Source organism: Perca fluviatilis, chromosome 2, assembly GCF_010015445.1.
Source record: "Perca fluviatilis chromosome 2, GENO_Pfluv_1.0, whole genome shotgun sequence".
NCBI lineage: Eukaryota > Metazoa > Chordata > Actinopteri > Perciformes > Percidae > Perca > Perca fluviatilis.
In genome coordinates this window covers 29,590,076-29,614,388 of record NC_053113.1, presented here as the reverse complement: position 1 = coordinate 29,614,388, position 24,313 = coordinate 29,590,076, and the positions used below count along the sequence as shown (strand labels likewise).

General features: G+C 41.6%; 2 protein-coding genes across 5 annotated transcripts in view; both read right to left on the bottom strand.

The window, feature by feature from the left end:
* Positions 1-326, bottom strand: part of LOC120575480 (lissencephaly-1 homolog) — a 48,754-nt gene extending 48,428 nt beyond the window's left edge. The window contains exon 1 of one of the 2 annotated variants that reach the window (XM_039826296.1): positions 127-326. The gene's annotated coding sequence lies outside the window, so the exon portion shown is untranslated. The remainder of the gene's footprint in view (positions 1-126) is intronic. The other variant, XM_039826314.1, reaches the window with a different exon arrangement.
* Positions 327-2,265: 1,939 nt separating this feature from the next.
* Positions 2,266-22,406, bottom strand: cluha (clustered mitochondria (cluA/CLU1) homolog a). 3 transcript variants are annotated; one of them, XM_039778807.1, is made up of 27 exons: positions 22,069-22,406; positions 15,642-15,835; positions 14,798-14,969; positions 14,338-14,481; positions 14,085-14,212; positions 13,758-13,912; positions 13,179-13,304; positions 12,506-12,653; positions 12,319-12,411; positions 11,716-12,150; positions 9,647-9,906; positions 9,135-9,547; positions 8,247-8,348; positions 7,517-7,617; positions 7,275-7,427; positions 7,131-7,193; positions 6,747-6,991; positions 6,573-6,657; positions 6,329-6,482; positions 6,060-6,199; positions 5,893-5,973; positions 5,664-5,789; positions 5,405-5,526; positions 5,214-5,307; positions 4,976-5,110; positions 4,804-4,877; positions 2,266-4,179 (listed from the first exon to the last, which is right to left on the bottom strand). In XM_039778807.1, the coding sequence occupies exons 1-27, from the start codon at positions 22,202-22,204 to the stop codon at positions 4,062-4,064; spliced, it is 4,197 nt and encodes a 1,398-aa protein (XP_039634741.1). In that variant the 5' UTR covers positions 22,205-22,406; the 3' UTR covers positions 2,266-4,061. The 3 variants fall into 3 exon arrangements, with proteins under 3 accessions (XP_039634741.1, XP_039634748.1, XP_039634758.1); XM_039778814.1 differs by having other exon boundaries at positions 9,222-9,547; positions 22,069-22,405; XM_039778824.1 differs by lacking the exon at positions 22,069-22,406 and adding an exon at positions 20,918-21,039.
* Positions 22,407-24,313: the final 1,907 nt, after the last annotated feature.

Below are 24,313 nucleotides of genomic sequence, written 5' to 3'. Positions count from 1 at the left end.
CCTATCCGCCATTTTGAGACATAAAAAGGAGGTGCAAAAATTACAGCCACATCGTCATTTTCCCCACCTAACGCCGGATTCCTTCGACCCTGACCGGCTTCATATTAGAAAACTATTCGGACTCACCCTATTGTTTCTGCCCGTGTATATCCTCAGCCGTCTTTAACGGTAACACGACCCGACAGGGCGTGAAATTTCCGCTCCAAAATATGATCTTGTGATGTGGAGGTAAACTGTGCCCGTCTTGTCTCTCCGGCGCTGCTTGCTTGTTTTTTCGTAGGCTACCGCATTCGCCTTCCGCCGGGAGCGCGCAAAAAGCTCGCGTTCACGGTCTGACGGGAGCGCTCCGCCCTTGAATCCCTATGGTTGCTATTTGTACATGCAAAAAGATAAGAGTTGTGGATTTTAACTGACAATGTACACTATGCTGAATGCATTTTGCAGTAGTGAAAGTAACTAGGAACCTTTACTACTAGTCTAGTACTGTACTTTTGAGGTACCTGTATTTTACTGTAGGCTACTTTATACCTCCACTCCACTACATTCGTAAATATTGTACTTTTTACTCCACTATTTATCTGTCAGCTATAAGCCACTTCATAAATACATAATTTACATATAAAACATGTGATCAGCCTATACGATATTATTCTAGATTAAATTACCTGACAGTGGAATTAGGTAAAAAGTAAAAAAAAAATAATGCTGCTTATTATGCATCAGTAATAATACAAAAATATAACACACTGACAAGACCCATTCTGCCACCTAATGAGTACTTGTACCCGTTATACTTTTAAGTGAATTTTGCTGCACATACTTTTGTACTTCTATTACTAATTTCACTTAATATATCTCAATACTTGTTCCATCACTGGCTACTTGTATGCTGTCAATGTTATTGTATGTTGTTATCAAAACCCCAAACAAAAGTTTGACTAGTTTTATTTTATTCAGTTTAATATAAAAGCATACTCAAACCAAAATATAATTAGGTTTAATATTTTGTAAAGAACAACACACAAATACCACACACCGTCAGGGTGAGCAGACTCAAACACTTGGCCTAAGAAGCCATTGTGCAAAAGACATATAAGCTGAGAAAACGCAAAACTGTTGTTAGACAATCATAATTTCCAGACAATAAATGGAACAAGACTAGTGGGATAATATTTTGGGGTATATATTATACTTTTCCCCCCCACACAGACCTTTTAGAGTTATTTTACACAGGATCCATATCTGGAAATTAAGGGAATATTTATTGCCTGTGCATATGTAATTCCAGTTAATATGCATATTCCACTCTTGCCTTATATTTCAGACATTCAGATTGCAAATAAGTAATTACAAAAGATATATATATATATATATATATATATGCAAATTGTGTGAAATAATACACTTAGTTTTGTATTATTACACCATAGGTCTTTTTCCCCCACTTCTGATGCTAATGTCTAACATGAAATAACATCTCAAACATTTTAACGGCTAAACTATTCAAAACAGAAATATTACACTGAACTCTAGTGGACTGAGATTAGTGCCTCCAGCAGCACAGTGTTAAAAGAGTAGTATCTCTGCAGACAAATAGTTTGATCATTCTCATTGAGTTTCTTCTAGATCATGATCTACGGTGTTAAAATACCCAAACAATGGAATTCCTGCCTGTGGGATTTCAACAGGTTCAGAACATGTTCAACAGGTAGCAGTGTTTGTAAGTTCGGGTCATATGATTAATATTCTGGGAGAGACACAAAAAAATTTAAAAACCCTCATTTTAATTTGTCAAAGTCAACTAAAGCATGTGTATTTATATATAGCTGCACTGCAACATCTCCTGTCATTCGGGTAATGCATGTCCTTCACAATGAGACAAGTGTTAGTGTGCCACCTTGTGGACACTGTTGGTATTATTGTTGAGCAAGATAAAGTCAAAGAAACAAGACTTATGATTCAAGAAAACAAAATCAGAAGGCATATTTCACCTTCATAAATTGTAAAGTTATTACCGGTTATCACCCTGGTTCCATTCAGAAGCATAAATAATAGGCACAATACACAGCTCTGTGCCATTGATGTCTTGACATGTTTTAGGAGCACAATTAGGAAAATCACTAATAACCGATTCACCCAGTCTGAAGAGCTCCCCTTTCATTTTTTTAATACCGCTTCTATTTTTTCAGGTAATTCAGCCTGTACAGTAAGTAGTCCATCTTGCACGTCTTGTGCAAAGTACAAACTGCATTTTTCGAAAAACAATCAGTTACAGCACCATCTCTCTATTGCTTTAATCACATACATTTAGACACGGCAACAATTAAGTAACAAATTGCCATGGGAAGGATACATTGCATGTATACAAGCGCAAACAAACCTTTATCAGTCTTTTTTTTTTGGTACATCACATTGAAGCAGCCCTTCTTTCGTCCACTTTTGGTTGTGCTGCGGACATGATCATACATTCAAACACGAGCACGATAAAGTGAACTAAATACTGCTCAATGAACAGACACCCCTGGCTGTTTTCTTATCTCAGTTACATATGAAAAGATGACCCAATAATGGAAAAGAAAAAAAGAAAAAAAAACACACCCAACAACAATACACATCAGTCACTACTGCCAATGCTGACCACCTGTTGAGTGATAAGAGGTTCATTTCAGTACCAATTCATTCATAAACAGATTTACAACATTGGTGGCCATGAATGTTTTAAGAAAAGAGGCATCAGTCATCCAACAGGTTTACAATGCATAGAAAAATAAAACATTTGGAAAGCCAATGTTCGCTTTAGCCTCTATTCAAACTATGCAGCAGCAAAAGCAGCGACAGCCCTGGCCAATAGATTTTCCGTTTGAATACACAAAGACACACACACACAGTCACACATACAAAACATACATGCACATATTCTTTCAATGTGTAAAAATAGAAGATTGAGCACAGCTAGTATATAGATGGATACATTTACCGCTTAAGGTGGACGTTTTAAATCTGCGTTTTCCATAAACATCAATCAAGTACCTGTCTAAATCCAATAGAGATTTATACATCTTTTTTCCACTTCTATACATTTTCTATAAAACAGACATGGCTTAAATTAATTGATGATCAACAGGCCTAAAATACCTTCTTATTTCTCCTGTGCACTTTTACAAAATCCATTATTTACTAAAAAAAGAATTCCAGCAAATGAAATCAAACCGGTCTAAAGCTCACTAATGTGTCACTGTATAGTTTTGCTTGATTGGAGAAACAGGAACCATAGGACATCGCAGGTACCCACGTGGGATGTCGTGAGTACAAATGATAGAAGGATTAAATTAATTAACCACCAGGGACGTGCGAGTGCGATGGGTGAGTGCTGCAAAGTGGCTCAAAGATGCCACTAAGAAAGGAATTGATATTATGAAGCCCCACTTGAAAAATCTCAAATTTAGTGACTGTATTCTGGTCTTAGTGCACGGTAGAAAGTAACCCTGAGTTTTAGGGCAGGGTAGGTGCTTATTATTTTGAGCACCATTTGGAGGGTGGCTAAGGTCTTCGAGCCTCTTTGCGGGGGCAAAATATGGTCCTGGGCTAACAGTGCTGTGGGATTTGAGGAGTTTGAACTGAGAAAAAGCATTATTGGGGGAATATGTTACAGTGGATAAGGCTCTGGTATACAATGTCATGGTCATCCTTGGTCTCCCTCCCCCGGCTGCAACCACTCTTTTATATGCAATCTTATTTCTAAGCAGCTAACACCTTGAGTGACTTTACATCACCTGGCTCTTAGGCTGGGGATTTTTCAGATTGCACTTCACATTGATACTAGGTTTGTACTTTCTCCTTCCTCCCTTCCTACCTTGTAGGAAATTTCCTGTATTCCTTTGTCCTACAGTGCATACAGTTGGTTCTCTGGACTGCCCCGAACCAATTCCTCCCAGTTTATTTCAATGCTGATGTAGACCACTCGGTTCTCGGGTCCACAGGCTCAGTGACATGGCTGTTGCATCACGGCCTCTCCCCGCCCCCCCATAGCAGAAAGTAGCCGTGCTGAAGGCTTTTATACATTAATCAATGGGAATTTTGTCCTCTAGTTCCAGTGGCCTGTCCTCCGTGGGCTCTTCGCTCTTTCCCAGCTGCTGCCGCCTCTGCACCTCTGCCTTCAGGTTCTCCAGGTCCTTTTGGCTGAAATGAAATACCCAAAAAAATAAATAAATACTTGACTACCTGTAGAGGAAATTTCTGATAAAGCTTGACCATTTGAATTTTTTGGTCTTTTATTAATCCCTTAACTCAGATATGTTATTATCGCTCATGTCTCAAATCTATTACAATGTACTAAAGCCTACATTAAAGTTAAAAATGACATTTCTTTTTCAAGAATTGTTTGTGCTTTTTTCCCCTTTATTGGATAGGACAGCTTAAGACAGGAAAAAAAGAAAGAGAGAGAGAGAAAAAAGAGAGAGAGAGAGAGAGAGAGAGAGAGAGAGAGAGAAAATATGACATGCAGCAAAGAGCTGTGGATCGGAATCGAACCCGGGCCACTGCGGTAAGGACTGAGCCTTAGTACATGGGAGTCCACGCTCACCCAGGTGAGCGAACAGGGCGCCCAAGTTAAAAATGAAATTTGTCAGACAATTATTATGGGTTGAACCTTTCTGTAAAGCTATTTTCAGGAATGGCGACTTAAAATAATCTAATAAAATCAAATATTATACAGCTGCAGTATTCCTATCTGGGTATAATGTCAGATTTCTGTTTTGTCTCAAGGAAATATTATGTCCCTGCGGTGTTCGGGGCATTATGTACCTGAGCGGTATAAAGATGATGCCGTTGATAATGTTGAGCTGTTCCAGGACACTGGCCATGCTGGGTGCAGTGAACTGGAAAACAGAAGGAAATAAAAACATAGTATCACTGCTGAACGGTGGAGATGAAAAAGATGGAGGCATGAAATCATGGCCTAAATCAGAGCAGTCACCTTGAGGGGCGTGATGCTGGCGTTTGAGCCATTCTTGTAGATCTCATTCATGGTTCTCTGCAGAGCTACAGCCTGTTGGGTGAGATACTTCAGGTACTCTGAGCTCTCCCTGGTCTTCTCATGTGCCTCGCCCATCTGAGCAGAGAAAAAAAAAGTAAGATATCCCTTCATCACAACTGTCCAAAAAAAATAAAAATAAAAGCGTTTGTTCCCAGCAGTGTAGTCGTGCAGGGCCCACCTGGTTCTTGTAAATGGTGTAACCCTCCTTCTCGTGCTGCAGTGCAGAGCGGAACTCTGCCTTGCTCTCGTAAACCCTTGCAACTAAATGATGGCTAAAAGAAATAAATTACAAAGCACACATAATGTAAATCATTATGTCAGTCAGTATTATAACCTACTATATGCATATGGCTGATGAAACTCTCCCACCTGAGGGCCACCTTGAGGGACCGGGATCCATGGTACTTTGTGTTGATGGTCAAGGCGTTCTCCAGGAATCTCAGCGATAAATCATACTCCATTACTCCATGCAGTACCAGCCCAATGTTACTCTGTGGAAGGAGAGCCAAGAAGAAGGACCGTGTTAATTCGGTCTTTTTCCTGTTGTGGGTTGGATTTTACCAAAGACTTAATCAGTATTGATGCATTTCTATAGAAGCTGCTCGTAGTTTATATAAATCTCACTTACGTCTAGCAGTGCCATCTCTGGGTGGTTCTCCCCAGAAACCAACAACATGAGGTAACGGGCACGATAAAGCAGCTTCAGGGCGGTTGACAGCTGGCCGTTGGCAAAGCAGTACAGAGACAAGTGCATCTGGGAACCGACAGGAAACGAATATATAGGAGATTAGAGGGATATACAGTAAATCATCTTTAGCATGTATTAAATACCTCGTACATTTGGTGTGATAACTTACATATTCTTGAATTGTGTTTGGGTGCTCGATGCCAAGGACTCTTTCACTCATCAGAACAGCCTTTTGCTGGTTGCTGAGAGCCTGTGGGTAAATACACAAATGTTATTGTTGGGCCATAAAATCAATAGGACACACAAAGTAACAGTTGTTAACATATTTCTGCCTACCTCAGGATGGTCCCCCATGATATAATTAAGGCGTGCCAGCAGGCGCAGGCAGGCACAGATCTCTACGTGCATGGCTCCGTACACATTGTTGAAGAGGTTAAGAGCCTCGTTGATCAGCTCACAGCCCTCCTTCAGAAAACCTGGAAATGTTAAGAAAAGGGTAGTCCGATACAATACAGTTAATGACTAAGATTAAGAGGTTTCATTCCATCCATTCTGTCAATTTGTATGTATGATTTAATCTTTTGACAACATGTCTCACGTCTTACCTTGCTGCACTTTGGCCTGTCCACTCTGGAAGAAGTGGAAGGCATCTGAGGCTTTGGGGTTCACGTGCTTCACAACAGGGAAAATATTCAGGATGTCCTCCTCTGTAAAGGCAGGCTTGTGGCGGCTGTCGAAGTTATACTCCTTTATCAGAATCTAGAAGGTAAATTAAAAGCAGAATAAAATGTCATAAAGACTATTTGGTAAAGTGCTGCCAGGGGTCATAAAAGACTCAACGAGTGTTACCTGGATGCCAGTTTTGACTGAAATTTCTCTGAGCAGAGTGGTTTTCTGGAGGCCGTATTTCTCCACCACCTGGTCCACACTTTCGCTGTGCAGGAAAACATTTAATTGGTCACCAACAAAACCTACAAAATGGGAATCTAACATTTGTTTCACGTTAGCAGATGGGGCCCTCACCATTCTATGGTGAAGTGATAGTAGCTCTTAGCCTCAGAGGCAATGTTCTTCCACAGCTCGTTTGGTGTCAGGCTGGCCCACGCTGTATTGTCACCCCCGCCGGGGACCCTGTTGCGACGTTTGCGGCTTTTGCGGCGTGACACCAGCTCATCAGGAGGCAGGTGGGCAACAGAGTCAGGGAAGGAGCTCAGGAAGCAGTTTAGGAAATGGCTTACAGCAGCAGAAAGAGCAGACAACTCCACACCCTACACAGTGAGGAAGAATTTGAAAAATATGTTCAACCATAATAGATAGATAGATAGATAGATAGACAGATAGACAGATAAGAGAGAGAGAGAGTTGTCTTTTAAAGAGGCTGGATAATGTATGTCAAATGTTACCAACCTGTAGGTATGTCTTGAAGATGTGTTTTGCACATCTGGTGATCAGCTCACTGATTCCTATTCTCTAAGGTATGGAAAAAGGAAATATTAGAATGACAAACACAGGGACAAAAAGTGGTGGTTGAATTCAGGGGTTCAGACTCACATAGAAGTGCTCCAGCTGGGCTTTGGCCGGGGTCTTGTCCACAAACTCCAGAACAGTGCCCAGATAACGAACGTTGATGCCTCTCTGGTGCAAGGACTCTGTCAGTGTGGCTCCATCCATGGGCAGAGCGCTGTGGTCCAAACAGTCTTTAACCTAGTCATAAAAACACACATATATGACTTTAAACTCAGATACACAACTCTTTATGACTTCAATCCGTGGGGCGTGTCTGTGTCACTGACCAGTGATGGGATCTGACAAGACACCAGGAAGAAAGCAGCATCTTTGAGAAGCTGCTTCTGCTTCTGGACATCATCTGCGCTGTCGTCTGGGAAACGTACTCCTAGTTCAACAACACATGCACACATATTCAGTACCATTCACTCGGTCTCATCACTTCCAAGCACATTTGGAGCCAAATGTGCTAAAAATGACTACAAGTAGAAGCAGATTCAACAAATTTCACATTTCAGGCAGTGAAAATGGATGAAATGCCAGTTATCTTGGCTGATCTTCAACTAAATGGTTTCTTCATATTCCAAGGTTACACATACACATTGTTTCATAATGTATTACAGACACATGGAACAGTTTATGCCAGCATTTGCTAAGTCGTTGTCAGAATTGCTTTGTTTTTTTCCCCTCATCTTATTATCATTATTGTCCTATTATTATTATTATCATCATCATCATCATCATCATCATCATCATCATTATTATTATTATCATCATCTTAAATGATAATTTTTTTTTAAATGTTTATTTAACACCTCCGAAGTACGTCAAGTCTCAAATACCACTCAAGCATTACAAATTTGAAAAATATCCCTTTTAAAGTAACTAAGTAATTAATGGCGAATTAACTATGGACAATAATGCAATTAATCGCAATTCAATATTTTAAATCAATTGACAGCCCTAATATATAGGTTTCATAGTGAACATATGATGAATCATCCTTGCGGTGCTTACCTGGGGAGAAGATGTCGGGGTTGAAGCGAATGTCAAAGGATGTGTTGCTGATGGAGCCAACTGCCTTGCAGGCATTGAGGACGACCTCACGGCTTTTGGGATCTGTTTGTGATTAGGATCAAATCCGAAAGAAAAAAAAAAAAAAAAGATGCTAAAATGTTAAAAGTAATGGCGACAGACACATCATGGCAACATGTCCAAAAAGTGACCGTTCAAACCTTGTCAAATGTGCCTGAGTTATTGATCAGCTGTGTTAAGACAGCTGATCACACAATACAGATAGTGTCATTGATGATGTAATTAGCTTTATTTTGAGCACAAAGTGATTTATATGATCTAATAATATAAAGTGATTTGATAAGCTTACTCCAAACATGGTCTTAAATCGAGTACCTACCACCGTTTCAAAGCTGTCGATAAATGACTACAAACACAATCGGTCAGTCAGACTAAGGTAATTTAGGATAGAGTGAGCAGCACACAAATCACTGAACATGCGATTATTTCTGCGTTCCAAATCACATTTGGATTAATGAGCACAGTAATTGGTTATTGGGTCAAATCCCACAGCAAAGGAATCAGAGGCTGTAAGACAGTAAGAGAGTGGCGGATTGGGGGCAAACACTCTACCCCACTGTAGGCTGAGGACTGAGCAGGGACAGCTGGCCTGGTGGAAAGAAGCCACTATAACACAGTATTGATATTTAAATGCTCTACTGCTCTAATGCTATGAACACACTCACATTCTTTAAAGTTAGCTGCATCAAGAAAACTTTTTTTGTTAATACTACTTATCTGACAAAGACTACTTTTTCTATGCAATTATCCACCAGAGTAGCTCTCCCTGCGTTGTCCTGGCCTTACATTTTGGGGTATTTTTGAACATACCAATACAAGATCCATCTTCGGCAACTAAGGTCTCTGCTAGCTCTTTGGCCTGAGCTAATCCTGGAATACTTTCCTCAAGCTCCTTACCCTCCAATGGGCTCTTGCATTCCCCATTCTGGGTAACTGCGGGTTCCAGATGCCCATTTGTGGCAGGCTTTGAGTGGTTTTCTTCACCGTCAGTCGCTGCCTGTGAGGCAGCAACGGTGTCGTTTTCGGTCTGGCTTGTGCTGTCCGTGGAGACCTCCGTTGCACTGGGAGAATCTGATGCAGTGGTCTGTGTCTGGGTTGTGTCAGCATTGCTTTCTGAGGGCGTTTCAGCCGTTTCTGTGATGGCAGGTACATCATTCTTAGCGTCCTTGTTCGCTTTCTGTTGCATGAGCTGCAATGCCGCCATCTTCATGAAGAGAAGATATCTGCAGAGACGCAGAATCAACGGTTAAACACATGTTCAACAGCAACTCTCATGACGGTGGAAATGTGACGATGTGACGCACGCCTGCGCAGACACCTACCTGTGCTCAACAAAGGCCTCGATGAGTTCTTGGCGTAGACAAGCCAGGCGGTGGCGGTGCTGGCGGGGGAAGCCTTGGCGTCGACTCTCCGGAGGCAGCTCCTCTCCATCCACAGGCAAGAAGTTGAGGTCAGGAGGGAAGGTTCGAAGAAGGTCCAGGATATAGTGTCGGCCATCATTTCCGATAATTCCCTTACACTCAACAGAAGAGCACAGCTCCACCGCCTCATTTTTCTCATTCAGCACGTTGTGACTCTGGACCTAAAATTTACACCCAGTAAACAGCAAAATTAAGTTGTTGGAGAGACAAAAGGATCTGAATACACAGTATCTCTGTGGTGGTGTCATGCTCATAATCAGAAAAACAGGCTTCTACATATAACAAAAGTGTCCTACTTGCCTAGCCTGTCTTTGGTTCTAAGTAGGGGAATCTTTTGGTATCTGGCGATTCGATTCTGATTCTTGCAGTCACAATTCAAAATCAATTCTTGATTCAGTAAATAGATGTGCTCATTTCAGGATATAGTTTGAAATTATTTAGTGTCAGATGCACAACAATTACAGCAGCAGTTGTTACTGAATCTTGAGTCTCAGGCTCCCTCCAACAATGTTAAAATCACTATTCAAAATAAAGTGGGAATCTAAGACCACACACACACACACACACACACACACACACACACACACACACACACACACACACACACACACACACACACACACACACACACACACACACACACACACACACACACACACACACACACACACACACACACACACACACACACACACCCCCCCCCCCCCACACACACACACCACACTAAAGTTTTTGTATTTGAAAACATTCTATCAATTGACTGCAATAATGTAAACTATGCCCAACAGTGCTTGCAATACACGTTGGATTTAGTGCCGCGACGCCTCCGGCGCAGGTTGCTAATGTAGGCTACTTTTGAATTTGCCAGAAGGTGTCATAGTGACAAATGTTGGTTCAATAGGATTGAATACAATTAAACCGGTTTAGCTTTGTACACCTGACAAACTGGAAATCGACCCAATTCTAAAACACACAAAGGCAAAAGGTAATATTTAATCATGCTAAACTTGCATTGACTAGGTAAAAGGTTATATTTGATCTGCAACTGTGTATTTCAAACCCAAAATGAGCATCCTTAAAGTAACGTGCCGTGTGCTTATGGTCAGGCAAAGCAAAGCCTGTAAATTGTTTTCACAGAAGCAGTCTCTACTCTCTGCTGTCACATCTCTACCTCTCTCACCCAAGTGAGGGAGCAGTTCCGCTAACGTTGATGTAAATACATCAGACAATGCACAGGCAGTTAAGGGATATAAAATCCAGAGTCCTTATTGTCTTAGACCGAGACAAGACTATCAACCCGGCTCAGCTGACAGGACGTTCTTGCAGGCCAGGTTGAGACTGTAAAGAAAGGGGAAGACGGAGTGCTAAGTGCTAGGCTAAGGCAAACTCCTTATCGGCTATTACTACGTAGAATTTTCCTTGCCGACGTACGGTACAGGCTGAAATGTGGATGTGTATCCTTACTCCTAAACGGATTATGAACTGCAACATGATGTTCACAGAAACAGCGTGGTTGGAAGAGCAGCGTTTCCGATAGCGCTATTGTGCTAAAGGGATAATCTCGAGTCTTCTTCTTCGTTGTACTTTAATGGCAGCCGGCATCCGCAATGTTGCATTTTTTGCCACCTTCTGGAACTAGTCCATTACTTTACCATCACAATTCAGTCTGATATTAGGCAATATATTGGTTATTTTGGAGGGGGGAAAACATTTAATTAAAAAAAAAAAAAAAAAAAAAGATTATTGGAAGTTGCAAATCGATTCTAAATCTTATTAGATAGGAATCGTGATTCTTACATGAATTTTTTTCCAACACCCCTAGCCCTAAGCCACAAGCCCATTTATTCAGTCACAGCTGGGCACTGCAGCTGTGGATTGGGGCTGTGGACATTTGGTGCTCTAGTGACTTTGTACTTCAACAGGATGTGTATATGTTCGCTTGTGTAAAGACAATATTAGTGTTTACTGACCTTCAGGGGCCTGCTAGTCTTCTCCAGCAGCTCCAGGTACTTGCTGTGAGAAACAACCGTCTTTCCAAAGTCAATAGAGCCGTAGATGACGCTCTGCTCCTGCTCACGCTCCAGGATACCAGGGATGATGGACTGGGCGGTGACACGGTAGCCTCGGTAGTCCACCACTACCGTGCCCAGAGTGTACAGACCCTCTACATCCACTGCGCCGTAAGCCCGTACTCCATTCAAGTCATTGGTGGGCGCGGCATGGGCAGCGGCATCGCCACCCAGCTCACGATAGTGGTCCCGTACATCAAAGCCCAGGCTGAAGAAGATGTTGTTCCAGATGAACATCTGCATGCGTGTTTCCTCGCCAGGGTTGATGGCCATTACGTTGCCATCGATGACTGCCATGGCGCCTCTAGTGGCAGCTGCTGCAAAGTCACTGTGGACCTGTAGGAGAAAAAAAATAAATAAATAAAAAAAGGGAGGTGAAGAAGAAGTTGTAACAGATTAAAAAGCTACACATTTACACATCACATTGCCTATTAACAGAGTGAGTCAGCAGTTTGGGTGATTCAGTGTCCTCTGGTCTTCGCTGTTGATTGTGTAAGGCAGTACCTTAAATATGGCCCTCTCCCTGAGCAGGCGTTCAGGCAGGTTCTTCCTGGGCAGCTCTCTGGTGGTCTGCAGCTCCTCGTTCCAATCTCTGGTCTGAAGACAAATCAGCCAAAAAAAATTTATTAATAATGGAAACATTTTACATTATTTGTCTGCCTGATGCACTGCTGTGTTTAGCTGTGCCCACCTGTCCAGGTATGTGCTCCTCATAACCCAAGCGGGAGGTGTAGGCATCCTCAGCTCGAACACAGTCCATGGCGTGGTCTACCTGCGGAGCTGTCCAGCTGTACACTTGAAAAGGCGTGGCTATCCTCTCAAAGGGGTGTCTCTGGACCCTGCAGCAAAAAACACAGTAAAACAGTTAAGGGCATCACTCGTGTGGTATCTTTTCGTACATCTCAGGAAGTTTATCTGAAGTTTGCGCTCGTTGTCTGCAGGTTCTACATCACTGCAACTGTAACCAAATGAATGATGAGAACCACAGAGTTCGGACTATATTTCTTGTAATTTTGTCTTTTAGTTTTCTAATTGTGCTTTAGGACTTTGACCTCCAGGCCTGGTCTTGACTGATAATGTGTTTTCACCTGATTAAATAAAGTTAATGAATGAATGAACTGTAGAATGATCACAGAAAAGAAGCATTCCAAAGAGAAAAAGAAGAGAAGCTTTTGTACAGTACAGAGAGAGGAGACAAACGGGGAGACACTGAGGTTTTAGAAAAAGTGTGTTTTCAGAGGATGAGCATGGACTATGTTGCTCTGGATTGCTCAAACACAAAAAAAGTCATTAAGTATAAAGGGAAGCTGACCACTGACAGGATAAAAAAAAAAAAAAAAAGTAAGGTAAAGAGATGTTTTTACCTTTTCTTTTGCAGCGCAGTGAAGTTCTTCTTGAAAGCAGGGCTGATCTGGCTGAGCAGCTCCACCAGAGAATGGCTCAGGAAGCTGGGATTGGATGGCTTAGGGTTGAAGTTGTAGGTAGTCGATCTGGAATTGACACACAAACAAAAACACACATTACCATTATTATTCACATTGTTATGGCTTGTTTTTATGGCTTTTTTGTAACAAGTCTCCTAACTGAGAGAAAGAACAGGCTAAGCAAGCCCGGTAGTTTTCTCCAACAGATCTATCTAGAATCCATCTAGGAACTACAAAACACTAAAAACCATGAGAGGAACTTAGAATGGCTGTTATCACGTTGTTAGAAACAGAAGGATAACCCTGCTCCAAACCCATGGCATCTTTCCCAATTCTTATTTCCAATGTAATCCAATTGTCCAACTGCTAAGTCCTTGCTGGCATCCAAAATTAGGATCCTGAAACTGCTGAACTGCACACTGCTGAAGAGCAGCTAAACAGATTTCCATAGTTTAAGCACAATGACAAAGAGATCTATTCCATTGTGTAACGTGATACAAGATTGAAAAGTTGACTCACTGATTGAGGTAGAAGCCGCGTGTAGAGGCAGTGACGCTGACATGACGCTCCTCCACAGTCACCATGTACAGGTACATGAGGTCACCGTGCATCTTCCTGTTTCCAGGTGGAGGGTTCCAGCCGCTCATGGTCAGGACCTTCAGGCACTGCATAGGCTGTTGGAGGTGTTAAAACCATTACTCAAAAGGAAAGAATTTTAGAATTCAGTCTCATCCTGAGACTTTCCCTATAAAATGGTTAAAAGTATTGTTTGCATTAAACAACATCTACTTCTTTTACGGATATAATTTCCCTAAATCGGACCACCAGTACAGCATTGCTCCTCACCTTCCAGTCCTTGTTGTGTGGCTGGAGGGGCACCAGGGGGCGATCTTTGCTGCCGGGCAGGATGTGCTCTGGGGGGGTGCAGTCAATCTGCTCCAGCTCGTTGCCCTTTTTCTTCCGCTTACCACTATCTGCAGTCGCATAAAAACAAGCAAGGTGAACATCCGCAGTCCATGTCGCTACATTCATGCGTGACACTGAGCTTTAAAACTCACGCTCTGTTCATCTACCCTAAATGTCTCACACGGTGTCATACCTCCGAGGTCTCCATCAGTGAAGATGCTGAGGAAGGAGAGGGAGTTGCAGTCCACTCCGTTGTAAGCGTCTGAGGGGTCCAGACTTTTCAGCAGGTCTCGGATGTGACGCACATGGATGCGGGCCTCGCGCACTGTGTAGGGCTCTGGAGAGAAGAGAGACAAGAGAAAGCCAAAGGGTATAAATAGCAGGCAGTGACTGGTTTGACAAGAAACAGGTCGGGCTAATGGACACTTGTAATAAACTATAACTCAATTCAGTATAGTCTTTTGCCAACAGTTACATATCAGTACAACCTTAGCAAGAAAGGTATTGTGCCAGGCTGTAAATGGAGGGTAAACCATCCAATCCATTGTTGTTGTTTTTTTTAAATGAATACATCCTTTGTTCTACAGCTTTTATTTTCCCCCTCTTTGCACCACAAGAACAAGAAAAACCAGGTATGAATAAAGGCCTCTGACCTTCCACCACTTTGAGCAGCGAGCCCTCCTGCAGGCCCTCAATGGATTTGAGCTCAGCAAAGTTGTCCAGCACGTTTCCGTCCAGCTGCAGGGAGAAGCAGGTGCGGTGGCAGGTGTCCTCCCGGTCCATCAACACCTGATGGATCTCCTGTACCATTTCCTGGGGAGATACCTAATGGAGTGAAGGGAGGAAGATGAAGATAAGTACAGCTACAGAAATGTTTTCAGATTGAGATATATAACCTGCTTTGGTTAAGATTGTCTTTAGCTTCTACTTTGAGGGAAACATATTTCGAATGTTCACACTGCAGTGCAACCGGTGACCAAAACAGCCCTGAACCAGTACCAGTCTCATATTATCCAGGAAGGCCGGCTTTAGTATTAGATCCATGAGTGCGTTCTCCCCATTTATGTATTCAACAGCGGCTATCTCTCGCCATCTCTACTGTAAGAAAATATTGGATCAAATTCACGGTTTATTAATGAATGTAACGTTAGACCCTAATGGGGATGGGCAAGATTTCTTGAAACATTATTTTGCACGTAATTCTAAAATGTGTGTCTGAAGCCCTTCTAATGTCAGCGGACGCGCTAAATATCTTCTGACAGCACAAAATAAAACACACACTTGCTTGAAGAAATCATAGGCTATCATGGCAGTAATTACTTATTCCTATTTTATTATTATGCCAGGCAAGCTGCATAAATATCCTGTTCAGGTTACAAACTATTTTATAGAGAACATGCATATATTTGATTGGCCAGCAGCCTCACTGAAATGAATGGGAGAGTTGAAGGAGTCGTCTGTCTGAACACCTGGCCTAATGAACGACCTAATCCTTACCTGCAGGTCAAATGGCTCCGTTCCAGGTGCCTGGATCTTAACAGTGAAGCCCGTGTCCTGGATCACTATCACTTCCTGTTCGTTAGACTCCTCTCCTCCATCCGTCTCACTGTTCCCATCCTGCTTGGATTCTGCCTCCTCTGTGCGCTCATGAGCCCCATCACCATTCACCATGGCTGTATCTGCACTGTGCCCTGCAATGGAAGAGACACACAGGGTCGTCTGTTAACTTCACATCTTGTGATGGAGTTAAATTTGCGACAACTCTGACCAAAAAAAAAAAAATGCAGTTAAAAGCATTCAAACCATTTGCATGACTCTTCAAATTACAAAAGAGAACCACACCCTTCAATTAGTGTTTTGGGCAAACAGCTTTTCTCTTCTCTACAAATCTACCGCTGCCATAAGTTAATAAGCTGATCAACAGGGAACACCACCTTCAGAGAATCAGTCGTGCAAACACCAGACCTTTCTACCAAACACAGAAGCTGCCACGCAGCCAGGTCACAAACAAAGCACACAGACCCAGAGGTTGGATGACCTTAAACGACAACCCTATGAAATATTTATGAATGGGTGAACAGAGCCGACAAAGCTCAGGTACAGCGTGCTAATGCCGTGGTATTACTTCATTTAACTAAAATACTAATTCATTTAACACAAACTGCAGGATAAGGGTGATCTAAATGCCATGACCTCATTTTCATCTAAGGCTGCAACTAACAATTATTTTCCTTAGCAATTAATCTGCCAATTATTTCCTAGATTAAGTTGATTAAAATGTAAGAAAATAGTGAAGCGATGTCCAGGGTGATGCCTTTGAATGGCTTATGTCAGTCCAAAACCAAAATATATTTTGGTTAATACGGTCTATAAAAAAAACAAATTCTGCTATTTTTGGATGAAAAATTACTTAAACAATCATATAACAATAATCAATTATCAAAATAGTTGCAGATTATTTTTCTGTTTATCGACTAATCGATTAGGCTAGTTGACAAATCTTTGCAGTTCTTTCATCAATCATCATCTGTAGAAAATAGTATAAACGCTTCTAAAAGGTTGAAACTAAAACACACAGATCACTAATGATTGATGAACAAGTAACCAGGCCTTCTTTTCAGCTGATCTACAAAGAAAAACCAAACATGCTGTAACCAACACTGTTGCAAAACTGGATGGAGTTTTGCCAAAGAGCCTTGGGGGATCGGATATAAGAGCTTTTAGCATTTACAAGAGGGAATTACTGGTAACTTGCATGGTTGATTGTGGCAAATACAATACCTGCAAGTAAGCTAGAAACCATTTAGCAGCTGCCCTTACTCTTCAAATGACATTCAAATCATTCAAAATGACAGATACCTAGAGCTGCAAAGATTAATCGATTAATCAATTAGTTGTCAACTCTTAAATTAATCACCAACTATTTTGATAAATCAATTAGTCGGTTTGAGTAATTTTTTAAGACAAAAGTAAAAATTCTTTGATTCCAGCTTGTTAAATGTGAATATTTTCCAGTTTCTCCTCTCCTCCGTGACAGTAAACTGAATATCTTTTAGTTGTGGACAAAAGACATCGGAGGACTTCATCTTGGGCTTTTGGGAAACACTGATCCACATTTTTCACCATTTTATGACATTTTATAGACCAAACAACTAATCGAATAATCAAGATAACAATCAACAGATTAATCGGCTATGAAAATAACCGTTAGTTGCAGCCCTACAGTTACCCATTATCTTTATAAAACAAGCATGACGTGAAATATCTGAGCTAATGAAAGATCTCATTATACCAACTATACATGCATTATATTTCCCACATTTTCTAGAGTAAGTAACAGTAACGTGAGAAGAACAAAAAAAAAAAAAAGAGGCTCTCAAACAAGCAGGGCAGAGTATGTGGATGTCTCACTGGGACTGCCAGCCAGTATGTCCTTGCTCACTGTCAAGGGTAAACAGCCTCAGGGTTGCTGAAGAGAAGGGGCCAGAGGGAGGGGTGGGGCCTCATAACTGGACCACAACCCCTAGGTGGGAGTGAACGTACTGAAATGGTGGAGGAGGAAGCACATAAGAGAGGGTTGGCCGGCCACGCTCTGAATAACAAACACAACAGCTTCAGAGCAGACGCACAAGTTATAGTGTTACAAAGCAGAAGAGAATGAAGGCTCAGTGTTAAGTGTTTGAGTGCTCCGCTATGTTCACCAGGTAGTTACTAACTGTGTCTCTCTGCTGTTTGGTGATGAGCAGGTGGTGTACAGTGGGTGTTTTAGAGCTTTTCCGTGGAAAACAGCTGCCTGTTGTGTCCGAACATGAAGCTATGAGTAAACCAAAACAGTAACGTTGCGGGCCTAACAGCTAAATAATGAGCTGCAACTCCCTATAAAGCTCGACCCCTTTCACATTGTCATTTGATACAATTATTAAAATGGTGATTATAGCTGCTTAAATATAGGCAAACACACAATTGCCATTTTTCAGCAATCTTTTGGGACCATCTTTGTAGTTAACCTCTGAACTTATGGGCGCCTGGTTAGCTCAGTTGGTGGTTGGAGGTTTACTCCTCAACGCGGCAGCCGTGGGTTCGGCTCCAACCTGCGGCCCTTTGCTGCATGTCATTCCCCCTCTCTCTCCCCTTTCATGTCTTCAGCTGTCCTCTATGACAGCTGAAGAAAGAAAAAAAAACTCACAAATTGTGGTTCAGTTATAAGGGACAACGTGTGGAGGTGGTGTTTAATGGAGGATTTCAAATGAAGTAGTTTCAAGTTTTTAGTTAGTAGCATTCACCACATCAGAAATGCAAGAGTCCAAAGTGCGATATTTCAGACTGATTGATGAGGCAATCCAGCAGTCTGTGTTGTAAAACTGACCCCTTTCAATAAGAAGAGAGATGGGAGAAAGGAACACTGATCTTTAACAGTAAAGAGGACAAATCTCATGTCTGCTATTATTTATGTTTTAAATGAAGGAAGTATAAAATGAATTTCCTTGATGCATTTCCTGTTGAAATTAGATATAGTGGTGAGACATAATGATGGTGGTTGTGGTGAACGTTACAGCGAGACAGTTTAACCTGTTGGGAGAGGCAGAAGTGCCAGAAAACTGACATTTCTGGTTATCATTTTCATTAAGGGATGTTAGTAGTAAATGAAGTATCTCTAACTTTCAGGTTTTTTTTGTCTTTTTATTAAAGTCATATTATTAAATATACATTTACGAAGGAAACCCTAATTTCAACAGTGGCAAGTAAGGTTGAGTGACACGATAATATGTACAGTACATGTATGTGGGTAGATAGATATTCCATCAACCCTCACACACTTCTGGTTGGACAGTTACCAGACAGAAGCCCTCCAGGGCATGAGGTCAAGGTAAAGAATGAATGACGTAAGGACACCAAACAGACGACGACAGATTAGAAGCAAAAACCACGCACAATGAAACACCACAGCAAGCAAGGTTCACTCCGTAACTGACCCCCTGTTGTCTGACTAAACCTTTCCCTGAATCAAACTGCCAACTCATACTGATAATTCACATATTATTTCAGATTATGTAATAATTAGAATTGAGTTCTCTTTAGTTTGCACTTCTCTTGAGAACAACAAAATAATAAGATATCTATCCACTCTGCGTCCCTTGACATGGGGACCTTGGCTGCTGCCATGGTAACATTAACCAGCCAGTCAACCCTGAGAACAACAACAACAACACACAAGGTCTGGCTGTAGTCTTGTTTGCTGCACCACAAGGTGGCAACCACCTGAGTCATGCATCTGCAATGGAATTTCATAGCTACAAAGACTGAATACAATGTCTGTTTGAGATTGACTTTATAAATGAATCCCTAAATACTTTCCAGCAGTGAATGACATACTGACAACAACATTCCTACATGCAATCCCACATGTGCCTTGTGACATGGGGTTGCATGTTATTTATATTAAGGGGCCACAAGCTAAAAAAAGTAAGGCACAATTGCTATGGATGATGAATACTGTAGCTTGACTTTAGCTTGACTGTGGACTGGTGAAGACATGTAGCCAGGAGAGGAATATTGCCAGGGTGTCAGTGATTCCTGAGATTATCGAGGTCACTCTTCACCCAACAGGAGCATTAAGCGCCTTAAAACCACTAACATTGACCATCACCTCGATATGTCTGTTCAGCCATGTGCTGCTAGTATGTCCTGTTACAACTCTGTACAGTCCAGTGTTAGCTTTGGTATTAGACATGTTTAGGCCGTCAATCCTGTCACTGTCTTTCATACGTGACACACAGTTTTACAGCAGGTCACAAGTAAGGCTGCAGCTAATAGTCATTTTCAATGATCAATTCTCTGTAAATTTATTTATCACTTGGGCTCTTTAAATGTCAATCAAATGCCCATGGCAGGTTCCTAAAGTGCATGATCACGTTAGGGCTGAACAATTAATCAGAATGTTATCGAAAATGCAATATCGACTACTGCAATATCCAAATTGGAGGAGCAATATAAGGCAAAATACAATTCTGAGTTAAATATTGTGGTGCTACAGACTTAAGAAAAAAAAAATCTTTGTTTGGTAGAGATTCTCAAAGAAATCACACAATGGTCATTTTCTCAATTAAAATGAGAATAATGATGCACAAATGATAATTTCCTCCAATATTGTGAATCATATCGCAATTGCAATGTCAGTCAAGATTTTATTTTTCTTCAAATCGTTCAGCCTTAGATCAGGCTGCTTGTTTTGTCCAAGCAACACTTCAAAATTCAGCTAATAAATCGCATAAGACAAAGAAAAGCAGCACAATTGAGAAGCTGGAGTAAGAGAATGAGGCATTTTGCTTCTTTGCTGCTTGCTTCAAAAATAGCCTAAACGGTTAATAATATAATCGACTATTTGTTCAAGCTCTCAAATGGAGCATCTACTGCTCCATGTGGGCTTTTGGAAGGACTGAAAGTCTAGACAGCACATACATCAGTAATGATACAGCCATATAACCAGAAGAATTCAAATGCACTCAGCAGTTCATCCACAAAGCAGCACAAACTCATCCCTTCACAGGTGAAGCAGTGAGGCACTCTTGCCGGTGTTCTCCTACGAAATGACACAGGCAGAGACAATTCAAGGTCCCACATGTGACACAGACATGTTGCAGCACTGACTTTTGCTGCTCCAGAAGTTGTGTAACGCTAACTTCACCGGCTGACAGTCAACGTGTCAGTTTAATCTTCCTCTACTGACAACAGTCTGCTACTGCCCCACTACTTTTATTTTTCAGTATACTCACCAGCTTACACGGCTGCTCGTGTATTATTAGCGTAACCTTCCCTCTCACTGTGCATGCGCCATCGTGACTTTTTCTACGACAACCAGCTTCCGCTTCCCGGTCGAGGAGGGACAGTCGATCTAATCTTTCCCGGCAGGGGCCCCCGCTTAGAGCGTTACCACCGACCACCAGCACTTCAGCCAACTGAGAGATCTTAAAGTATAATTTAAAAAATAAAAAAACCGAGGTAACGCATATTTCACATATCTTGTCGGACACATATCAGTTGGATAAAATGACACCAAGTGTATTCCCCCTGTGTTCATGTGGAGAGTGTGCAGCTCCACTGAAGGTGACCTTCAGTTCATTCCTCTGACATGAACATGTGCGTCAATACGAGTTAGCACAACATGAGCTGCTGCATTGTAAAACGTGAACAAATCATGCGCTATACAGCCGGTTTACGTTTTACAAGAAAACCCGTTGTCGGTGCATATGCTCGTCTTTTGAGCATGAAGCGACAAGTGACAAGAGCGGCTGCTTGCTAGTTAGCTAGCTAGCCAGACAACGTTAGCTGCATACTCAATGGGGGGCTAATGTTAGCATACCGGTTAACTTGTTATGGGTTAGCCTGGTTTGCTTGCAGTGTCAATGTCAGGTACTCTCCATACGGTCTACGGTTGTACTACATGCTAATAGCTACTATGACCCATGGGTGTAGAAATGGATCTGATCCTGTGGAGGTTGTTAGCTTGCTTAATTAGCGCAGACGAACACGAGACAGAGTTAGCAGATGGTGCAAGATGCACCCTCTAAACTTGGAGAGGCTACCAAGGAGATGTTTAGGAGGAGGAGGGGTACACCCCGCAGACGACCACCTTGGGTCTGAGGACTTTTACGTCATACACACACACACACATATACATATATATATATATATATATATATATAACACACATATATATATGAACAGCATGGACATAGAGGTAATTGTCATTGCAGAGAGACAACAAAACATTCAGTAAACCGCACTGAAAACAGCACAGGGATGCTTTCTATATGAAGTTGTGCTGTTACTGTATATATTACGTGTGTAATCAGTATATGTCTAATGTATGTTAGGTGTTATAACAGCAGCTACGGATCAGAGTCCGTCTGCTGCAGATTCTCACCACAGCCGCAGGAATCCTTCAGACGTGTCTTACTGGTTTCTTTGCTGTCCTGAGCTCCATCCCCGGCTTCATCCGCAAGATCAACCGGATTACAGTTAGGCACTGACGCCGGGATGTCATCTGTCTTGCTCACCATGGTCGGCAGTCACTGTGGCAACAGAAATCCTCAAGCAGCGTTGCTTGAATATGTGAGTCCGTGGAAGAAAATACAACAGTCTGCTTCTTCGGCTAACGCAGGCTAGCTGGCTACATGCGAAGGGTACAAGCTTACAAAAACAACGTCTACAGAGGAAGGACAGTGCTGTACATGGTGCTGATCACACGTGGTTTTCTCCTCCCCTCCCCTTGACCTCTTTTTGCCTTTGCGTTGCACTCCCCCACCCACTCAGCGTGGCGCTACGGAAAGCCACATGCGACAAATGGCTTGATGTTTCTTTTTGACAGTGTAGATGTTATCGTATGCACTGGGTGATTAAATCAAACGATGGCTGAGTGAAAAGACAAAGTAGTACAATACTTACTGTTAACATCACAAATAGAGATTTTATTGACTTGACTGATCTATGATAGTTTGATGTCATCACCAGCTCCTGTCAGTCACTCTGGCTTTTAACCTCCACACTTTAAGAGTGCAAGAGTTGCAGCTCACTGGCATTATTCCAGCAGGGGCCTGTTCACAACTTCTAGTTGACCAAATTATGGATGTATAGCTATGGCCCTGCTTGGGGGCTCTAGGGCCCCTATTAACCCTGTGTCCTCTCTGCTCTTTGTGCCATGTGTACAGTTTTACTATGCTTTAGTACTATCTTGCTGTGTAGTAATAGGATCAAAAGCAGGGATCCTCTTCAAGATCAGGTAATAAAGCAGTACAGTAAACTAGTATAAATCAGTTGGCACACAGTAAGCATGGAGCTATTTGGGCCGGTTGCCTGCTTGGAAACCCAGACTTGTATATTACTTTTTCTACAATGGGAGAAGTTTCTACCAGACCAAACTATGATAAACAGCTGCCAGGCAACTTTCAACACATTGCCAATGTCCCACCTCTGAAGGACAATCAGAGCCAGTGCCAAAATCTTTTAACCAAAATCATATGAAAGTAAATTCCACACCTAAGGATAGTAAAATAAACCACTTATTACTCTCATTTGTTACTCTGCTTCCTCCAGCCGCCACTGTAAGGTGAGCACAATTGAAGTAATTATGTGTTAGATTGTCAAACAGTATTAATAAGCCTACTAAAGGAAAGCTGCCTGCAGCAAACATGTAATAGATTAAGTATTCACTCTGTCGAAGATACAAACTGTAAATGTAAAATATTGCTATTCATAATCATACTTATTCAATGATAATTTCAATACTTATTTTTCACAAACTGAAAACGTGTAAGCACCTTCACCTCGGTGTGAAAACAAAATTTGTCCATGCCAAAAAACAAACTGTGATTTCTGTCTCCCAAAGGACTCGACAATGACCCATTCTATTATTATATTAAGAAAACTATAAATCCATTCCTCTTTACCCAATAAAGAGCCAGTTTGGGTTTTAAGCAGTGTTCTTAATGTAATAAAGAATAATTTTGCAGGGTGCATATAACAGTATAATGAGTCTTTTGGGAGATAAAAGATACTTGTCTTACAAAAAATAAAAAAAATTAGTCTGGCGTGAGGGCTTTCTCAGAAGGATTCAAAGCATTTAAATTGTACATATTTAAATGGCCATAATAATGTTTTATCATTCACATTGAATTACTGTAGATAATGTAAAGGAGAATCATGTATTGAACAATCTCAATAATGACATATGTTTAATGACATGATCCAGCTCCATATTTCTGTGAAAAGGGAAATCATTTAATTTATTCACCTTCACTGTTTTCTCTGGTAAGCTTCCAAGCAACAATAAGGAGGCAGGCAGCAGATAGACAATCCTTAATTTTATTCCAATCAAGTGTACAGTAGATCACTATAGAAAGCTAACACAGTATATGCGGTAATCAGTTTATGCTCACCCAAGGACCAAACCATACAACAATCCAGAGCAACATCTCCATGTTGGGCACCACACCGCATTATTGCTAGAGAACACATAACATGTCAAACAAGATGCTTCATGGTCCCACATACGGTCCACTGAAATGTTTCTCTAAGATGCAAAATTAACGGATTCGACCTCAACCAGGACTGACCACAAGGACAAGACCTGGACAAGAAGCTGCTGACATTTTGTTATAATTATTACTATG

Coding starts and splice junctions, on each gene's coding strand:
- cluha (XM_039778807.1), bottom strand. CDS start 22,204: ATGGTGAGCAAGACAGATGACATCCCGGCGTCAGTGCCTAACTGTAAT. Junction 7,618..8,246: donor CCCCGACATCTTCTCCCCAG/GTAAGCACCGCA, acceptor TTGTTGAACTAG/GAGTACGTTTCCCAGACGAC. Junction 7,194..7,274: donor CCCAGCTGGAGCACTTCTAT/GTGAGTCTGAAC, acceptor TCCATACCTTAG/AGAATAGGAATCAGTGAGCT.